This window comes from Salmo salar, chromosome 16, assembly GCF_965601325.2.
Source record: "Salmo salar chromosome 16, fSalSal1, whole genome shotgun sequence".
NCBI classification, from domain to species: Eukaryota; Metazoa; Chordata; class Actinopteri; order Salmoniformes; family Salmonidae; genus Salmo; species Salmo salar.
The window spans coordinates 87783991-87806880 of NC_138306.1; the positions used below are offsets into that span (position 1 = coordinate 87783991).

Here is a 22890-nt window from a genome sequence, read left to right on the forward strand (position 1 = left end):
CACACAGATCCACAATATACAGTACAATAACAACCTTCCACACGGATCCACACTATACAGTACAATAACAACCTTCCACACTATACAGTACAATAACAACCTTCCACACTATACAGTACAATAACAACCTTCCACAATATACAGTACAATAACAACCTTCCACACGGATCCACACTATACAGTACAATAACAACCTTCCACACAGATCCACACTATACAGTACAATAACAACCTTCCACACAGATCCACACTATACAGTACAATAACAACCTTCCACACAGATCCACAATATACAGTACAATAACAACTTTCCACACTATACATTACAATAACAACCTTCCACACAGATCCACAATATACAGTACAATAACAACTTTCCACACTATACAGTACAATAACAACCTTCCACACAGATCCACAATATACATTACAATAACAATCTTGCACAATATACAGTACAATAACAACCTTCCACACTATACAGTACAATAACAATCTTCCACAATATACAATAACAATCTTCCACAATATACAGTACAATAACAACCTTCCACACTATACAGTACAATAACAACCTTCCACACAGATCCACAATATACAGTACAATAACAATCTTGCACAATATACAGTACAATAACAACCTTCCACACTATACAGTACAATAACAACCTTCCACACAGATCCACAATATACAGTACAATAACAATCTTGCACAATATACAGTACAATAACAACCTTCCACACTATACAGTACAATAACAACCTTCCTCACAGATCCACAATATACATTACAATAACAATCTTCCACACTATACAGTACATTAACAACCTTCCACACAGATCCACAATATACAGTACAATAACAACCTTCCACACTGTACAGTACAATAACAACCTTCCACACAGATCCACACTATACAGTACAATAACAGCCTTCCACACTGTACAGTACAATAACAACCTTCCACACTATACAGTACAATAACAACCTTCCACACAGATCCACACTATACAGTACAATAACAACCTTCCACACAGATCCACAATATACAGTACAATAACAACCTTCCACACAGATCCACAATATACAGTACAATAACAACCTTCCACACAGATCCACACTATACAGTACAATAACAGCCTTCCACACTATACAGTACAATAACAACCTTCCACACAGATCCACACTATACAGTACAATAACAACCTTCCACACAGATCCACAATATACAGTACAATAACAACCTTCCACACAGATCCACAATATACAGTACAATAACAACCTTCCACACAGATCCACAATATACAGTACAATAACAGCCTTCCACACTATACAGTACAATAACAACCTTCCACACTATACAGTACAATAACAACCTTCCACACAGATCCACTAACAACCTTCCACACTACACAGTACAATAACAACCTTCCACACAGATCCACAATATACAGTACAATAACAACCTTCCACACAGATCCACAATATACAGTACAATAACAACCTTCCACACAGATCCACAATATACAGTACAATAACAACCTTCCACACAGATCCACAATATACAGTACAATAACAACCTTCCACACTATACAGTACAATAACAACCTTCCACACTATACAGTACAATAACAATCTTCCACACTATACAGTACATTAACAGGCAAACATCTCCATGCCTTGTCCTTCAACACAATAAAACAGTGGTTGTCAGGAAACAGTCCCAGCCTTGGAACTTCCTGTCAGAGGAAAGTCCCTGAGAGGGCCATCTTCACACCAAGTGCATGGATGGATGGGAAATACATTATTGTGGGGATTCAGTCCTTGAAATACTTTTTATTTCATTTCATTTGAATCGGATTTCTTTTTGACAATAGATCAGGCTAGAGAAGGGTGGGTGTGATTGTATCACTGTGCTGCTAGTCAGTCAGCCAGCCAGCCAATTAGCCAGCCAGTCAGTCAGTCAGCCAGCCAGCCAATCAGCCAGCCAGTCAATCAGCCAGTCATCCCGCCAATCAGCCAGCCAGTCAGTCAGTTAGCCAGCCAATCAGCCAGTCAGCCAGCCAGCCAGTTAGCCAGCCAATCAGCCAGTCAGCCAGAGGTGTGCTGCTCTCACACATAATGTTAACATGTGGGCAGTGAGTGTGACTGTGCATGAGGTACTGGTACAGTACGTAACATGGTGGGCAGTGAGTGTGACTGTGCATGAGGTACTGGTACAGTACGTAACATGGTGGGCAGTGAGTGTGACTGTGCATGAGGTACTGGTACAGTACGTAACATGGTGGGCAGTGAGTGTGACTGTGCATGAGGTACTGGTACAGTACGTAACATGGTGGGCAGTGAGTGTGACTGTGCATGAGGTACTGGTACAGTACGTAACATGGTGGGCAGTGAGTGTGACTGTGCATGAGGTACTGGTACAGTACGTAACATGGTGGGCAGTGAGTGTGACTGTGCATGAGGTACTGGTACAGTACGTAACATGGTGGGCAGTGAGTGTGACTGTGCATGAGGTACTGGTACAGTACGTAACATGGTGGGCAGTGAGTGTGACTGTGCATGAGGTACTGGTACAGTACGTAACATGTGGGCAGTGAGTGTGACTGTGCATGAGGTACTGGTACAGTACGTAACATGGTGGGCAGTGAGTGTGACTGTGCATGAGGTACTGGTACAGTACGTAACATGGTGGGCAGTGAGTGTGACTGTGCATGAGGTACTGGTACAGTACGTAACATGGTGGGCAGTGAGTGTGACTGTGCATGAGGTACTGGTACAGTACGTAACATGGTGGGCAGTGAGTGTGACTGTGCATGAGGTACTGGTACAGTACGTAACATGGTGGGCAGTGAGTGTGACTGTGCATGAGGTACTGGTACAGTACGTAACATGGTGGGCAGTGAGTGTGACTGTGCATGAGGTACTGGTACAGTACGTAACATGGTGGGCAGTGAGTGTGACTGTGCATGAGGTACTGGTACAGTACGTAACATGGTGGGCAGTGAGTGTGACTGTGCATGAGGTACTGGTACAGTACGTAACATGGTGGGCAGTGAGTGTGACTGTGCATGAGGTACTGGTACAGTACGTAACATGGTGGGCAGTGAGTGTGACTGTGCATGAGGTACTGGTACAGTACGTAACATGGTGGGCAGTGAGTGTGACTGTGCATGAGGTACTGGTACAGTACGTAACATGGTGGGCAGTGAGTGTGACTGTGCATGAGGTACTGGTACAGTACGTAACATGGTGGGCAGTCGTGCTGACAGACATGAGCGCTCTCGCTCAATTTTCTTTTCAATTCAAATTGTTTTATTGGCATGACGTAACAATGTACAGTACCAGTCAAATGTTTGGACACACCTACTCATTCAAGGGATTTTCTTAATTCTTACTATTTTCTACATTGTAGAATAATAGTGAAGACATCAACACTATGAAATAACACACATGGAATTAAGTAGTAACCAAAAAAGTGTTAAACAAATCTAAATATATTTTAGATTCTTCAAAGTAGCCACCCTTTGCCTTGATGACAGCTTTGCACACACTTTGCATTCTCTCAACCAGCTTCACCTGGAATGGAGTTCCCATATATGCTTAGCACTGCTTTTCCTTCACTCTGCAGTGCAACTCATCCCAAACCATCTCAATTGGATGGAGTTTGGGTGATTATGGAGGCCAGGTCATCTGATGCAGCACTCCATCACTCTCCTTCTTGGTCAAATAGCCCTTACACAGCCTGGAGGTGTGTTGGGTCATTGTCCTGTTGAAAAACAAATGATAGTCCCACTAAGCGCAAACCAGATGGGATGGTGTATCGCTGCAGAATGCTGTGGTAGCCATGCTGGTTAAGTGTGCCTTGAATTCTAAATAAATCGCTGACAGTGTCACCAGCAAAGCACCATCACGCCTCCTCCTCCATGCTTTATGGTGGGAACCACACATGCAGAGATTATCTGCTCACCTACACTGCGTCTCACAAAGACACGGGGGTTGGAACCAAAAATCAAAAAAATCTCAGACCAAAGGACAGATTTCCACCAGTCTAATGTCCATTGCTCGTGTTTCTTGGCCCAAGCAAGTCTCTTCTTCTTATTGGTGTCCTTTAGTACTGTCTTTGCAGCAATTTGACCATGAAGCCTGATTCATGCAGTCTCCTCTGAACAGTTGATGTTGAGATGTGTTTGTTACTTGAACTCTGTGAAGCATTTATTTGGGCTGCAATTTCTGAGGCTGGTAACTCTAATGAACTTGTTCTCTGCAGCAGAGGGAACTCTGGGTCTTCCTTTCCTGTGGCGGTCCTCATGAGAGCCAGTTTCATCATAGCGCTTGATGGTTTTTGCAACTGCAATTGATGTAATGATGTTTCCAAAACTTAATTGCTCTTTTTTGAGTTGTTATTATTAGTGGATATTGGCCTAAATCTGCCCTGCATGCATTGTTTGTAGTTTTCCTCTGGACATGTAGGAGAATCTTACAGAACTCTGCATGCAGGGTTTCAATTGGGTGTTTGTCCCATTGGGTGAAATCTTGTTTTGGCAGTGGACTCCACACCTCGCTGCCATAAAGTGCAATTAGTTCAATGACACAATCAATTAGTTTTAGCCACATTTGTATAAGTATATTCATTTGTATTTGTTTTTTAATGGCGTAGAATACCCTGCTTGCTTTCTCTCTCAGTTCATTTAGTGGCTGATTTAGGTTTCCAGTTGAGCTTCTTTTTAAACCTGAGTAATTGTAGTGTGTGGGTATGTACGACCAGGCCCCTGGTCTGACAGGTCCAGGATCTGCTGTAGGACATGTGCTGTGGGTGACAGCAGGCACAGGTCATCTGGGTAGAGCAGGTATTTCATCTCTGAATTGCAGAGACTAACACCAGGGGCTGAGGATTCTACTAGAATAGTGGCCAATTCATTATGTACAGTGCCTTTGGAAAGTATTCAGGCCCCTTGACCTTTTCCACAATTTGTTAGGTTACAGACTTATTCTAAAATTGATTAAATCATTTTTTCTCATCAATCTATACAAAATACCCCATAATGACAAAGCATAAACAGGTTTTTAGAAATTTGAGCAAATGTTTTAAGAAAATATATTCAAATTTACATGAACATTCAGACCATTTACTCAGTACTTTGTTGAAGAACCTTTGGCAGCAATTACAGCCTCGAGTCCTCTTGGGTATGGTGCTACAAGCTTGGCACACCTGTATTCGGGGAGTTTCTCCCATCCTTCTCTACAGATCCTCTCAAGCTCTGTCAGGTTAGATGGGGAGTGTTGTTTCTCATGGTCTGAGAGGCCTTTAGGTGCTTTGGCAAACTCCAAGCGGGCTGTCATGTGCCTTTTACTGAGGAGTGGCTTCCGTCTGGCCACTCTACTATAAAGGACTGTTGGAGTGCTGCAGAGATGGTTGTCCTTCTGGAACATTCTCCCATCTCCTTCAGAGGAACTCTGGAGCTCTGTCAGAGTGACCATTGGGTTCTTGGTCACCTCCCTGACCATGGCCCTTCTCCCCCTATTGCTCAGTTTGACTGATAGGCCAGCTCTAGGAAGAGTCTTGGTGGTTCCAAACTTCTTCCATTAAAGAATGATAGAGGCCACTGTGTTCTTGGGGACCTTCGATGCTGCAGACATGTTTTGGTACCCTTCCCCAGATCTGTGCCTCGACACAATCCTGTCTCAGAGCTCTACGGACAATTCCTTCAACCTCTTGGTTGGGTTTTTGCTCTGCCATGCACTGTCAACTGTGGGACCTTATATATATATATATATATACAGGTGTGTGCCTTTCCAAATCATGTTCAATCAATTGAATTTACCACAGGTGAACTCCAAGTTGTAGAAACATCTCAAGGATGATCAATGGAAACAGGATACAACTGAGATCAATTTCTCATAGCAAATGGTCTGAATACTTATGCAAATAAGGTATTTCATTTGCACAAAAAAATCGGTTGTGTGTAGATTCATGAGGAAAAAAATGTACTTAAACAATTTTAGAATACGACTGTAACGTAACAAAATGTGGAAAAAGTCAAGGGGTCTGAATACTTTTTGAATGCATTGATTTCATTATGTAATGTTTTACTCCCTACACTGCTTTCAATAACTTTGTAGAACAGTTCTGTATGCCAAACTTATGATTACCCATCTGTAGCCTGTGGGACAGTGACAGCATGATCACCTCTCTGTAGCCTGTGGGACAGTGACAGCATGATTACCTCTCTGTAGCCTGTGGGACAGTGACAGCATGATTACCCATCTGTAGCCTGTGGGACAGTGACAGCATGATTACCTCTCTGTAGCCTGTGGGACAGTGACAGCATGATCACCTCTCTGTAGCCTGTGGGACAGTGACAGCATGATTACCTCTCTGTAGCCTGTGGGACAGTGACAGCATGATTACCTCTCTGTAGCCTGTGGAACAGTGACAGCATGATTACCTCTCTGTAGCCTGTGGAACAGTGACAGCATGATTACCTCTCTGTAGCCTGTGGGACGGTGACAGCATGATCACCTCTGTAGCCTGTGGGACAGTGACAGCATGATTACCTCTCTGTAGCCTGTGGAACAGTGACAGCATGATTACCTCTCTGTAGCCTGTGGAACAGTGACAGCATGATCACCTCTCTGTAGCCTGTGGGACGGTGACAGCATGATTACCTCTCTGTAGCCTGTGGAACGGTGACAGCATGATTACCTCTCTGTAGCCTGTGGAACAGTGACAGCATGATTACCCATCTGTAGCCTGTGGGATGGTGACAGCATGATTACCTCTCTGTAGCCTGTGGGACAGTGACAGCATGATTACCCATCTGTAGCCTGTGGGACAGTGACAGCATGATTACCTCGCTGTAGCCTGTGGAACGGTGACAGCATGATTACCTCTCTGTAGCCTGTGGGACAGTGACAGCATGATTACCTCGCTGTAGCCTGTGGGACAGTGACAGCATGATTACCTCTCTGTAGCCTGTGGGACAGTGACAGCATGATTACCTCGCTGTAGCCTGTGGGACAGTGACAGCATGATTACCTCTCTGTAGCCTGTGGAACAGTGACAGCATGATTACCTCTCTGTAGCCTGTGGAACAGTGACAGCATGATTACCCATCTGTAGCCTGTGGAACAGTGACAGCATGATTACCCATCTGTAGCCTGTGGGACAGTGACAGCATGATTACCCATCTGTAGCCTGTGGAACAGTGACAGCATGATTACCCATCTGTAGCCTGTGGGACAGTGACAGCATGATTACCTCTCTGTAGCCTGTGGAACAGTGACAGCATGATTACCTCTCTGTAGCCTGTGGAACGGTGACAGCATGATTACCCATCTGTAGCCTGTGGAACGGTGACAGCATGATTACCTCTCTGTAGCCTGTGGAACAGTGACAGCATGATTACCCATCTGTAGCCTGTGGGACGGTGACAGCATGATTACCTCTCTGTAGCCTGTGGGACAGTGACAGCATGATTACCCATCTGTAGCCTGTGGGACAGTGACAGCATGATTACCTCGCTGTAGCCTGTGGAACGGTGACAGCATGATTACCTCTCTGTAGCCTGTGGGACAGTGACAGCATGATTACCTCTCTGTAGCCTGTGGGACAGTGACAGCATGATTACCTCGCTGTAGCCTGTGGAACGGTGACAGCATGATTACCTCTCTGTAGCCTGTGGAACAGTGACAGCATGATTACCTCTCTGTAGCCTGTGGAACAGTGACAGCATGATTACCCATCTGTAGCCTGTGGAACAGTGACAGCATGATTACCCATCTGTAGCCTGTGGGACAGTGACAGCATGATTACCCATCTGTAGCCTGTGGAACAGTGACAGCATGATTACCCATCTGTAGCCTGTGGGACAGTGACAGCATGATTACCTCTCTGTAGCCTGTGGAACAGTGACAGCATGATTACCTCTCTGTAGCCTGTGGAACAGTGACAGCATGATTACCCATCTGTAGCCTGTGGGACAGTGACAGCATGATTACCTCTCTGTAGCCTGTGGGACAGTGACAGCATGATTACCTCTCTGTAGCCTGTGGAACAGTGACAGCATGATTACCCATCTGTAGCCTGTGGGAGAGTGACAGCATGATTACCTCTCTGTAGCCTGTGGAACAGTGACAGCATGATTACCCATCTGTAGCCTGTGGAACAGTGACAGCATGATTACCCATCTGTAGCCTGTGGAACAGTGACAGCATGATTACCTCTCTGTAGCCTGTGGGATGGTGACAGCATGATTACCCATCTGTAGCCTGTGGAACAGTGACAGCATGATTACCTCTCTGTAGCCTGTGGGATGGTGACAGCATGATTACCTCTCTGTAGCCTGTGGGATGGTGACAGCAAGTATTCAGACCCCTTCACTTTTTCCACATTTTGATATTTTACAGCCTTATTCTAAAATGGATTAAATAGAAATCCTCATCAATCTACACACAATACCCCATAATGACAAAAACAGAAATACCTTATTTACATAAGTATTCAGACCCTTTACTATGAGACTGTAAATTGAGCTCAGGTGCATCCTGTTTCCATTGATCATCCTTGAGATGTTTCTACAACTTGATTGGAGTCCACCTGTGGTAAATTCAATTGATTGGACATGATTTGGAAAGACACACACCTGTCTATATAAGGTCCCACAGCTGACAGTGAGAGAGAGCGATAGAGAGAGTATTTCTGCACTGAAACCCTTTACATGGTTCCAGCACTGAATGCTGATTGGCATTCCGTGGTATATCAGACCGTATACCACGGGTATGACAAAACATGTATTTTTACTGCTCTAATTACGTTGGTAACTAGTTTATAATAGCAATAAGGTAACTCGGGGTTGGTGATATATTGACAATATACCACGGCTAAGGTCTGTATCCAGGCACTCTGCGTTGCGTCGTGCGTAAGGACAACCCTTAGCCGTGGTATATTGACCACATATCACACCTCCTCAGTCCTTATTGCTTTAAAGCCTTCCCAGAAGAGTGGAGGCTGTTATAGCAGCAAAGGGGGGACCAAGTCCATATTAATGCCCATGATTTTGGAATGAGATGTTCGATGAGCAGGTGTCCACATACTTTTGGTCATGTAGTGGTATATTGTCAATATATCACCAAGGAGGAGGAGATGTAGTGCCGTATACCATTCCCGTGGTATACAGCACTACATGATCAAAAGTATGTGGACACCTGCTCATCGAACATCTCATTCCAAAATCATGGGCATTAATATGGAGTTGGTCCCCCCTTTGCTGCTAGAACAGCCTCCACTCTTCTGGGAAATCTTTCCACTAGATGTTGGAACATTGCTGCGGGGACTTGCTTCCATTCAGCCACAAGAGTATTAGTGAGGTCGAGCACTGATGTTGGGCGATTAGACCTGGCTCGCAGTCGGTGTTCCAATTCATCCCAAAGGTGTTCGATGGGGTTGAGGTCAGGGCTCTTTGCAGGCCAGTCAAGTTCTTCCACTTTGTGCACAGGGGCATTGTCATGCTGAAACAGGAAAGTGCCTTCCCCATTTCTGCATTTTCATGCTGAAACCGGAAAGGGCCTTCCCCATTTGGACATTGTCATGCTGAAACAGGAAAAGGCATTCCCCAAACTGTTGCAACAAAGTTGGAAGCACAGAATCATCTAGAATGTCATTGCATGCTGTAGCATTAAGATTTCCCTTCACTGGAACTAAGGGGGGAGCGTAGCCCGAACCATGAACAACAGCCCCAGACCTCCTCCACCAAACTTTACAGTTGGCATTATGCATTAGGGCAGGTAGCGTTATCCTTGCATCTGCCAAACCCAGATTTGTCCGTCGGACTTCCAGATGGTGAAGCGTGATTCATCACTGCAGAGAACGCGTTTCCACTGCTCCAGAGTCCAGTGGTGGCGAGCTTTACACCACTGCAGCCAACGCTTGGCATTGCGCATGGTGATCGTTAGGCTTGTGTGCGGCTGCTCGGCCATGGAAACCCATTTCATGAAGCTCCCGACGAACAGTTCTTGTGCTGACGTTACTTCCAGAGGCAGTTTGGAACTTGGTAGTGAGTGTTGCAACCGAGGACAGACACTTTTTATGCGCTACGCGCATCAGCGGCCTACCACTTCGTGGCTGAGCCGTTCTTGCTCCTAGATGTTTTCATAATAACAGCACTTACAGTTGACCGGAGCAGCTCTAGCAGGGCAGAAATTTGACAAACTGACTTGTTGGAAAGGTGGCATCCTATGACGGTGCCACGTTGAAAGTCACTAAGCTGTTCAGTAAAGCCTTTCTACTGTCAATGTTTGTCCATTGAGATTGCATGGCTGTGTGCTCGATTTTATACACCTGTCAGCAACGGGTGTGGCTGAAATGATCAAATCCACTAATTTGAAGGGGTGTCCACATACTGCTGTATATATAGTGTATCTTGCTTGTCATTCTAACTGTTTCCCTTGTAATGCCTTCTATCTTTGTGATTGAATACCCATGTATTTCAGTAATGTATTTGTTGGGTTACATAAAGAAACCCTGTCCTCTCTCTCCTTCTCTCTCTCCTTCTCTCTCTCCTTCTCTCTCTCCTTCTCTAGGTAAATACGTGTACCAGCCGATGACCAACGTGTGCCGCCTCCCCAGCACCCCAGTGCCTGCCACGCCCACAGACCACACCCACACCATGGACCTGACAGTCTCATTGGCCGAACGTTTCCTCATGACCGCCCCCGCCTTCCAAGCCCCGCCCTGCCTGGAGTCGCCCAAGTTCTGCATCATCTCAGACCTCTTTGTGGACGACTACATGGTCAAACGCATCAATGGGAAGATGTGCTATGTTCAGAGACCTCAACCTTCGACCATGCCCAGCCCGCCTCAATCACATGCTCCTCACCCCCGTAACCCCCATCCCCAACGGACCCCCAGACACCACCCACACCCCCAGGGCACCAAGCCCAGTGCCCTGGGGGACAAGGTCACCACCCCCAAAATAGACCACTGCTCCTCCCCGTCCAGCTCTGAGGATTCTGGGATAAATGCACTGGGCGGCCATTACATGGAGTCATGTGACGAGGGTTCTGAGGAAGAGGAGGAAGACGAGGAGGAAGAGGAGGAAGAGTTAAGTAGTGATGGAGAGTCTAGTCCAATAAGTATGTGGACTCAAGATGAGTGTTCTCTGCTCTCTCCGTCCAAGTCTATGGTGGAGATTATCGAGAAGATAGAGACAACTGTGTGAGACAACTTGCAGTGTCACGTTGAGACAGCGACCTAGCCGGTTCATCTTAGAGCCACACACACACACACACACACACTAGCCTGCCAACGTTCCTCTAACTACAGTATACTAATCTTACAACGCCAAAACAGTGACCTGTTACCTATGAACTTTGACCTTTCACCCTGTTATAGCATGGTTACCTACCACCTTTCACCCTGTTATAGCATGGTTACCTACGACCTTTCACCCTTTTATAGCATGGTGTACCTACCCCATTCTACTCTACTCTGGAGGGATTTCACTTATCTTTCCAAACCAGTAGTCAGCTGAAAGAACCCACAAATGAACAAGAGCACAAATGTAGGAATAAGTGAATCTAATCTAGTCCATGACCCAACACACTTAAAGACAGAAGATGTGACCAAACAGATTCTACATCATGAGGCTACTACTTTTTATACAACAATCCAGGGCCAAACCCAAATGGCACCCTATTCCCTATGTAGTGCACTACTTTAGACCAGAGCCCATAGGGGATAGTGCACTACTTTTGACTATGGCCCATCGGGGATAGTGCACTACTTTTGACCAGGACCCATAGGGGATAGTGCACTAGTTTAGACCAGTGCCCATAGGGGATAGTGCACTACTTTAGACCAGGGCCATTGGGGATTGTGCACTACTGTGGACCAGGGCCCATAGGGGATAGTGCACTACTTTAGACCAGGGCCATAGGGGATTGTGCACTACTGTGGACCAGGGCCCATAGGGGATAGTAGGGAATATGTAGAAAAAAGGGTGCCATTTGGCCCACATTCCACGTGTTACATCACTAGTGTACTAAGAAGTATCTTCACAAGCTTACATCACAAACACAGGACAGGAGAGGAGAGGAGAGGAGAAGGGGACATGTGTGATGATGAATCTGTGACATCATGAGCATATTAACATCTGAAGTCTTTTACAACACTGCACATGTTTACAGGCCACGCCCACAAACAACCCAGACAACATGGATGACCTGTTACAGGACTTATCTACACAGGTGGATGGATGGTTACAGCGTACAGACGCACCCAGGGTCCTGCCAAGGCTTTCTGACAATCATCTGACTACAATCACCCAGCTGAAATGTGAACATAGCCCTGTACATGGAGCTTCGGAGCATGAGGAGTCACAGCCCAGGACAGGGGTCTCAGTGTATTTCACACAATGCAGAGCAGTAGCAGTGGCTCGAGGACATTGTTCTGACCACCACAAAACAACAAGGAGAAGAAGACTGTCTTGTCTGTCTCTAAATGATTTCTCCAGTCACATGTTGAGGGTCTTGAGCAAAGCACACCTTTCTGATCTATTAACACACAGAAACTATAGACACACACACGCACACACAAACACACATATACACACACACACACGCTTTGTGGGTGAATTTCTATTCCTCTCTGATTGAAAGAGAATTGTAACATCAGGGATAAAAAAATATATACGCTTTAAAACATCACTGTAAATACAGATGTAGGATCTTGATTTGATCACCCTGTTGCAGGACAACTTTCCTGCAATGCAGGAAATGTACAACTTGTAGTGTATTTGAGGTTTAAAAAGGCTTCTGAAGTTTGTAATTTCCACTTTGAAATTTCAGACTTGATTTTCCCTTACAAAACATCTATCAACCCCTACAAAAATGTAAATTCTTTATAATCCACATAATAATTCGCATTTCCTGTTGATGCAGGGTTCATTTCATACTGTAGCAAACTGGCTCAAATGAAGATCCTACATCTGTACACGTACAGTCAAATGATCACATATTATAGAGGGTATATAAAGCACACCATTGTTTTCTGATGTCTTCAGTATATTGTTGCTATTCTGATTTTTTTAATAAAGGATTTCACTAAAAAGAGACTGTTTTGTGTGGTGATTGAGTCCCAAGAAGTGAGTTTGTCATATTAACATTTCTATCAGCATTATAAACGGTATCTATCTCTAAAACAGCATTACAATACATCCATCAGCTACAGTAGAGACATAGGATTAATACAGTACAATATTACCACACTGTCAACAGTAGACATAGGATTAATACAGTACAATATTACCTCACTGTCAACAGTAGACATAGGATTAATACAGTACAATATTACCACTGTCAACAGTAGACATAGGATTAATACAGTACAATATTACCTCACTGTCAACAGTAGACATAGGATTAATACAGTACAATATTACCTCACTGTCAACAGTAGACATAGGATTAATACAGTACAATATTACCTCACTGTCAACAGTAGACATAGGATTAATACAGTACAATATTACCTCACTGTCAACAGTAGACATAGGATTAATACAGTACAATATTACCTCACTGTCAACAGTAGACATAGGATTAATACAGTACAATATTACCTCACTGTCAACAGTAGACATAGGATTAATACAGTACAATATTACCACACTGTCAACAGTAGACATAGGATTAATACAGTACAATATTACCACACTGTCAACAGTAGACATAGGATTAATACAGTACAATATTACCTCACTGTCAACAGTAGACATAGGATTAATACAGTACAATATTACCTCACTGTCAACAGTAGACATAGGATTAATACAGTACAATATTACCTCACTGTCAACAGTAGACATAGGATTAATACAGTACAATATTACCTCACTGTCAACAGTAGACATAGGATTAATACAGTACAATATTACCTCACTGTCAACAGTAGACATAGGATTAATACAGTACAATATTACCTCACTGTCAACAGTAGACATAGGATTAATACAGTACAATATTACCTCACTGTCAACAGTAGACATAGGATTAATACAGTACAATATTACCTCACTGTCAACAGTAGACATAGGATTAATACAGTACAATATTACCTCACTGTCAACAGTAGACATAGGATTAATACAGTACAATATTACCTCACTGTCAACAGTAGACATAGGATTAATACAGTACAATATTACCTCACTGTCAACAGTAGACATAGGATTAATACAGTACAATATTACCTCACTGTCAACAGTAGACATAGGATTAATACAGTACAATATTACCTCACTGTCAACAGTAGACATAGGATTAATACAGTACAATATTACCTCACTGTCAACAGTAGACATAGGATTAATACAGTACAATATTACCTCACTGTCAACAGTAGACATAGGATTAATACAGTACAATATTACCTCACTGTCAACAGTAGACATAGGATTAATACAGTACAATATTACCTCACTGTCAACAGTAGACATAGGATTAATACAGTACAATATTACCTCACTGTCAACAGTAGACATAGGATTAATACAGTACAATATTACCTCACTGTCAACAGTAGACATAGGATTAATACAGTACAATATTACCTACTGTCAACAGTAGACATAGGATTAATACAGTACAATATTACCTCACTGTCAACAGTAGACATAGGATTAATACAGTACAATATTACCTCACTGTCAACAGTAGACATAGGATTAATACAGTACAATATTACCTCACTGTCAACAGTAGACATAGGATTAATACAGTACAATATTACCTCACTGTCAACAGTAGACATAGGATTAATACAGTACAATATTACCTCACTGTCAACAGTAGACATAGGATTAATACAGTACAATATTACCTCACTGTCAACAGTAGACATAGGATTAATACAGTACAATATTACCTCACTGTCAACAGTAGACATAGGATTAATACAGTACAATATTACCTCACTGTCAACAGTAGACATAGGATTAATACAGTACAATATTACCTCACTGTCAACAGTAGACATAGGATTAATACAGTACAATATTACCTCACTGTCAACAGTAGACATAGGATTAATACAGTACAATATTACCACACTGTCAACAGTAGACATAGGATTAATACAGTACAATATTACCACACTGTCAACAGTAGACATAGGATTAATACAGTACAATATTACCTCACTGTCAACAGTAGACATAGGATTAATACAGTACAATATTACCTCACTGTCAACAGTAGACATAGGATTAATACAGTACAATATTACCTCACTGTCAACAGTAGACATAGGATTAATACAGTACAATATTACCTCACTGTCAACAGTAGACATAGGATTAATACAGTACAATATTACCTCACTGTCAACAGTAGACATAGGATTAATACAGTACAATATTACCACACTGTCAACAGTAGACATAGGATTAATACAGTACAATATTACCACACTGTCAACAGTAGACATAGGATTAATACAGTACAATATTACCTCACTGTCAACAGTAGACATAGGATTAATACAGTACAATATTACCACACTGTCAACAGTAGACATAGGATTAATACAGTACAATATTACCACACTGTCAACAGTAGACATAGGATTAATACAGTACAATATTACCTCACTGTCAACAGTAGACATAGGATTAATACAGTACAATATTACCACACTGTCAACAGTAGACATAGGATTAATACAGTACAATATTACCTCACTGTCAACAGTAGACATAGGATTAATACAGTACAATATTACCTCACTGTCAACAGTAGACATAGGATTAATACAGTACAATATTACCTCACTGTCAACAGTAGACATAGGATTAATACAGTACAATATTACCACACTGTCAACAGTAGACATAGGATTAATACAGTACAATATTACCACACTGTCAACAGTAGAGTGACCTTGCCACCCCTCTCTCTTCCCTCCCATCCACCACTTCCTCCTTCCCTCACCCTCTCTCTCCACTCCCCTTCCCGCCTTTTCCCCATTCACACCTCTCTTCTCTTCCTTCCCCTCTACTCCCCCTCCCTCTCTACTCCCCTCCCTCCTTCCTCTCTACTCTCCCTTCCTCCCTCCTTCCCTTCTACTCTACTTCCCTCCCCCTCCATCCTTCCCCACCACTCTACTCCCCTCCCTCCCTCCTTCCCCTCTACTCCCCTCCCCCTCCACTCTACTCCCCCCCCCCCTCCTTCCCCTCTACTCCCCTCCCCCTCCACCCCACCCCCCCCTCCCTCCCTCCTCCCCTCTACTCCCCTTCTACTCTACTCCCCTCCCCCTCCATCCCTCCTTCCCCTCTACTCCCCTCCCCCTCCCTCCTTCCTCTCTACTTCCCTCCCCCTCCCTCCTTCCCCTCTACTCTCCTCCTTCCTTCCCCTCTACTCCCCTCAACTCCCCTCCCTCCTTCCCCTCTATTCCCCTCCCCCTCCCTCCTTCAACTCCCCTCCCCCTTTCCCCTCTACTCCCCTCCTTCCTTCCTCTCTACTCCCCCCTCCCTCCTTCCCCTCTACTCCCCTCCCTCCTTCCCCTCTACTCCCCCCCTCCCTCATTCCCCTCTACTCCCCTCCCTCCTTCCCCTTTACACCCCCCCTTCCTCCATCCCCTCCCTCCTTCCGCTCTACTCCCCTCCCTCCTTCCCCTCTACTCCCCTCCCCCTCCCTCCTTCCCCTCTACTCCCCTCCCCCTCCCTCCTCCCCCTCTACTCCCCTTTCCCGTCCCTCCTTGCCCTCTACTCCCCTCCCCCCTCCTTCCCCTCTACTCCCTCCCCCTCCCTCCTTCCTCTCTGCTCCCATGAAGCATTCATCCTTTCCACTCTAGTGTGTTTCTCACCACCATGAATGAGATGGCAGCCAGAACCACCAGGAGATAGCAGCCAGAACCACCAGGAGATAGCAGCCAGAACCACCATGCAGGAGATAGCAGCCAGAACCACCATACAGGAGATAGCAGCCAGAACCACCAGGAGATAGCATCCAGAACAACCAGGAGATAGCAGCCAGAACCACCAGGAGATAGCAGCCAGAACAACCAGGAGATAGCAGCCAGAACCACCAGGAGATAGCAGCCAGAACCACCATGCAAGAGATAGCAGCCAGAACCACCAGGAGATAGCAGCCAGAACCACCATACAGGAGATAGCAGCCAGAACCACCAGGAGATAGCAGCCAGAACAACCAGGAGATAGCAGCCAGAACCACCAGGAGATAGCAGCCAGAACAACCATACAGGAGATAGCAGCCAGAACAACCATACAGGAGATAGCAGCCAGAACCACCAGGAGATAGCAGCCAGAACCACCAGGAGATAGCAGCCAGAACCACCAGGAGATAGCAGCCAGAACCACCAGGAGATAGGAGCCAGAACCACCAGGAGATAGAGACATCTGCTCTACAAAGACACCTCTCTCTCTCTCTCTCTCTCTATCCACCCATCATGATGTGAGTCATGTGTCCAAAGGGGGAATTACCGGTCCCCTGGGGCCCTTTGGTAAATATGCTAATTGTTTTCTTCACATGCCTGCCAGTAAAAATATGGATGACAGTTACTCCAAATGAATTGAAATTTTCCCACCTCCAGTGATAGATTTGTATTGCTGTTGTTTTCTTGTCTTTGTTTTTGTCCTGCTTCAATAACAAATGTCCCCAGATTGGGTCTGCTGGATGCTGGGATTTCTCCCTGAGGATTAGCCCTCTGACTCTCTGACCTGTAACTCTGCAGTGAGATTATAAACAGAGATATCTTTCCTTCTCAAAACAAGGTCTGGGCGTACTGCCAAATTGCAGATACTGATAAGTGAGGATTCGTTCAATCAGTCACTTGCATGAACACAGAAATTGGTTATTAGAACAGCACAAAACATTTCCATCATATTCTATCCTCTTATCACTTGTGTGACCTCTCTCTCAAAAGACACCTCTCTCCTTTTATCTTCTGGAGAGAAAGAACGAGAGGGAGAAATAGAATGAGAGAGAGAGTGCCTGGGAGACAGGGGAGAGATAGAGTTTCTCCCTAGAGGGGAGAAAGCCATTCACATCACTTGTCAATCATAATAGGTGCCCAAATGGTGTCAGTCCAGAAGGCTTGGTGAAACACCCAGAAAACCCCCCTGTTATCAGACTCCTGCTTCCCAACTCAAACACACAACAATTATTTCAACGGATTTCCATTTAATTGGTCCGCCGACACGCTTCGCACACAGGAGAATGAAATACATTATTTTCCCGGTTTTCTCAACCTATCAAAATCTACCTCAGGCGGGGAAAATGAGAGAAAAATAAGGAAACAGTAATTGTTAATGTGCTCATGAATATTCTCCCTAATGGAAGTGAAATGAAGTGGTTCTCTGTGTGTGTGTGTGTGTGTGTGTGTGTGTGTGGTGGATTGTCTGGAGGTAAGAGGGAAAGATGCTGATGATGGAGGGAGGAGGAGAGGGGGAAGGAATATAATGATCAACAGATGCACGCACACACACACACACACACACACACACACACACCCCCCCCCCCCCCCCCAAATGTTACAGTAGCAGCCTCCGGCATGGAAAGCCTCGGGGAGTGTATCTCTCTCTCTTTCCCTCTCTTTACTGTATATCTCTCTGTTTTCCCTCTCTTTACTGTATCTCTCTCTCTTTCCCTCTCTTTACTGTATATCTCTCTCTTTCCCTCTCTTTACTGTATATCTCTCTCTTTCCCTCTCTTTACTGTATATCTCTCTCTTTCCCTCTCTTTACTGTATATCTCTCTCTTTTCCCTCTCTTTACTGTATATCTCTCTTTACTGTATATCTCTGTTCTCTCTCCCTTTCCCCCTCCCTCTTTACTGTATCTCTCTCTTTACTGTATATCTCTCTGTTTTCTCTCTCTTTACTGTATCTCTCTCTCTTTTCCCTCTCTTTACTGTATCTCTCTCTTTACTGTATATCTCTCTGTTTTCTCTCTCTTTACTGTATATCTCTGTTTTCTCTCTCTTTACTGTATATCGCTCTGTTTTGCCTCTCTTTACTGTATCTCTCTCTTTCCCCCTCTCTCTTTACTGTATATCTTTCTGTTTTTTCTCTCTTTACTGTATCTCTCTCTGTTTTCCCTCTCTTTACTGTATATCTCTCTTTACTGTATATCTCTGTTCTCTCTCCCTTTCCCCCTCCCTCTTTACTGTATATCTCTCTTTACTGTATATCTCTGTTCTCTCTCCCTTTCCCCCTCCCTCTTTACTGTATCTCTCTCTTTACTGTATATCTCTCTGTTTTCTCTCTCTTTACTGTATCTCTCTCTCTTTTCCCTCTCTTTACTGTATCTCTCTCTTTACTGTATATCTCTCTGTTTTCTCTCTCTTTACTGTATATCTCTCTGTTTTCTCTCTCTTTACTGTATATCGCTCTGTTTTGCCTCTCTTTACTGTATCTCTCTCTTTCCCCCTCTCTCTTTACTGTATATCTTTCTGTTTTTTCTCTCTTTACTGTATCTCTCTCTGTTTTCCCTCTCTTTACTGTATATCTCTCTTTACTGTATATCTCTGTTCTCTCTCCCTTTCCCCCTCCCTCTTTACTGTATCTCTCTGTTTTCTCTCTTTACTGTATTTCTCTCTTTACTGTATCTCTCTCTGTTTTCCCTCTCTTTACTGTATTTCTCTACTGTATCTCTCTGTTTTCTCTCTTTACTGTATTTCTCTCTTTACTGTATCTCTCTCTGTTTTCCCTCTCTTTACTGTATTTCTCTCTTTACTGTATCTCTCTCTGTTTTCCCTCTCTTTACTGTATTTCCCTCTTTACTGTATCTCTCTCTGTTTTCCCTCTCTTTACTGTATTTATCTCTTTACTGTATCTCTGTTTTCTCTCTTTACTGTATCTCTCTCTGTTTTCCCTCTCTTTACTGTATTTATCTCTTTACTGTATCTCTCTCTGTTTTCCCTCTCTTTACTGTATTTCTCTCTTTACTGTATCTCTCTTTACTGTATTTCTCTCTTTACTGTATCTCTCTCTGTTTTCCCTCTCTTTACTGTATTTATCTCTTTACTGTATCTCTCTCTGTTTTCCCTCTCTTTACTGTATTTATCTCTTTACTGTATCTCTCTCTGTTTTCCCTCTCTTTACTGTATCTCTCTCTGTTTTCTCTCCCTTTCCCCCTCTCTCTTCACTGTATATCTCTCTGTTTTCTCTCCCTTTCCCCCTCTCTCTTCACTGTATATCTCTCTCTCCCTCTTTCATCCCGTCTCTACCTTAGGCAGAATAACACATTTGGAAAAACAAACCAGATGCCCTTCTAAAGAACTGTGTTAGCTTTGGACCTTGTTCTTTTTCAGGATATATATATATATAAATAAATAAAACACACACACACACACACTGCATCCAGGACTTGCGTCAAGTTATGTGTAAATACTTACAGAAATAAACACCCTTTTGAGAAGAGGAAATGTTCTCATTGTATGGAACTAAACAGTGTTTAGTTCCATACACTCAGACAGAGATCTATCCAGTTCAATACAGTGTTTAGTTCCATACACTCAGACAGAGATCTATCCAGTTCAATACAGTGTTTAGTTCCATACACTCAGACAGAGATCTATCCAGTTCAATACAGTGTTTAGTTCCATACACTCAGACAGAGATCTATCCAGTTCAATACAGTGTTTAGTTCCATACACTCAGACAGAGATCTATCCAGTTCAATACAGTGTTTAGTTCCATACACTCAGACAGAGATCTATCCAGTTCAATACAGTGTTTAGTTCCATACACTCAGACAGAGATCTATCCAGTTCAATACAGTGTTTAGTTCCATACACTCAGACAGAGATCTATCCAGTTCAATACAGTGTTTAGTTCCATACACTCAGACAGAGATCTATCCAGTTCAATACAGTGTTTAGTTCCATACACTCAGACAGAGATCTATCCAGTTCAATACAGTGTTTAGTTCCATACACTCAGACAGAGATCTATCCAGTTCAATACAGTGTTTAGTTCCATACACTCAGACAGAGATCTATCCAGTTCAATACAGTGTTTAGTTCCATACACTCAGACAGAGATCTATCCAGTTCAATACAGTGTTTAGTTCCATACACTCAGACAGAGATCTATCCAGTTCAATACAGTGTTTAGTTCCATACACTCAGACAGAGATCTATCCAGTTCAATACAGTGTTTAGTTCCATACACTCAGACAGAGATCTATCCAGTTCAATACAGTGTTTAGTTCCATACACTCAGACAGAGAGATCTATCCAGTTCAATACAGTGTTTAGTTCCATACACTCAGACAGAGATCTATCCAGTTCAATACAGTGTTTAGTTCCATACACTCAGACAGAGATCTATCCAGTTCAATACAGTGTTTAGTTCCATACACTCAGACAGAGATCTATCCAGTTCAATACAGTGTTTAGTTCCGTACACTCAGACAGAGATCTATCCAGTTCAATACAGTGTTTAGTTCCATACACTCAGACAGAGATCTATCCAGTTCAATACAGTGTTTAGTTCCATACACTCAGACAGAGATCTATCCAGTTCAATACAGTGTTTAGTTCCATACACTCAGACAGAGAGATCTATCCAGTTCAATACAGTGTTTAGTTCCATACACTCAGACAGAGATCTATCCAGTTCAATACAGTGTTTAGTTCCATACACTCAGACAGAGATCTATCCAGTTCAATACAGTGTTTAGTTCCATACACTCAGACAGAGATCTATCCAGTTCAATACAGTGTTTAGTTCCATACACACACACACCACCCTGACAGTAGGGTCCAGCAGGCTTCAGTGTTATCTATCCATCCACACACCACCCTGACAGTAGGGTCCAGTGTTATCTATCCATCCACACACCACCCTGACAGTAGGGACCAGCAGGCTTCAGTGTTATCTATCCATCCACACACCACCCTGACAGTAGGGTCCAGCAGGCTTCAGTGTTATCTATCCATCCACACACCACCCTGACAGTAGGGACCAGCAGGCTTCAGTGTTATCTATCCATCCACACACCACCCTGACAGTAGGGTCCAGTGTTATCTATCCATCCACACACCACCCTGACAGTAGGGACCAGCAGGCTTCAGTGTTATCTATCCATCCACACACCATCACACACACTGACACCATCAGTTACCACTGCAATCCTGTTTCTAACCACTGAGCATCACATTCTCTCTGCCCTTTAGAGGGATGGGGTATTGTTCCATATAATGCATAGCATTATTCCCCCGGAAAAAATGCTTTTAAGCAATCAATCCACAAACCACTCAGACTACACCAGACAGACAAGTATCATTTACCTGACACCACTCCACTCAACCAGCCACCTCATACCACTTCAAGCCTGTTTCTAAACACTGAGCATTCTCCTGTTGAGAGGTATATTCTTCCATTGTTTCATGGTAGACAGTCTCATTCTCCTGTTGAGAGATACATTCTTCCATTGTTTCATGGTAGACAGTCTCATTCTCCTGTTGAGAGATACATTCTTCCATTGTTTCATGGTAGACAGTCTCATTCTCCTGTTGAGAGGTATATTCTTCCATTGTTTCATGGTAGACAGTCTCATTCTCCTGTTGAGAGGTATATTCTTCCATTGTTTCATGGTAGACAGTCTCATTCTCCTGTTGAGAGGTATATTCTTCCATTGTTTCAAGGTAGACAGTCTCATTCTCCTGTTGAGAGGTATATTCTTCCATTGTTTCATGGTAGACAGTCTCATTCTCCTGTTGAGAGATACATTCTTCCATTGTTTCATGGTAGACAGTCTCATTCTCCTGTTGAGAGATACATTCTTCCATTGTTTCATGGTAGACAGTCTCATTCTCCTGTTGAGAGGTATATTCTTCCATTGTTTCATGGTAGACAGTCTCATTCT

At 43.6% G+C, this 22890-nt stretch overlaps 1 protein-coding gene across 1 annotated transcript in view; it reads left to right on the forward strand.

Moving 5' to 3' along the window:
• The window catches only part of LOC106592822 (UPF0524 protein C3orf70 homolog A), a 32933-nt gene extending 19822 nt beyond the window's left edge, over nucleotides 1–13111 (forward strand). Inside the window, exon 2 of the mRNA XM_045698360.2 lies at nucleotides 10583–13111. Coding sequence (XP_045554316.1) covers nucleotides 10583–11220 — 638 coding nt within the window. The 3' untranslated portion in view covers nucleotides 11221–13111. The remainder of the gene's footprint in view (nucleotides 1–10582) is intronic.
• Nucleotides 13112–22890: the final 9779 nt, after the last annotated feature.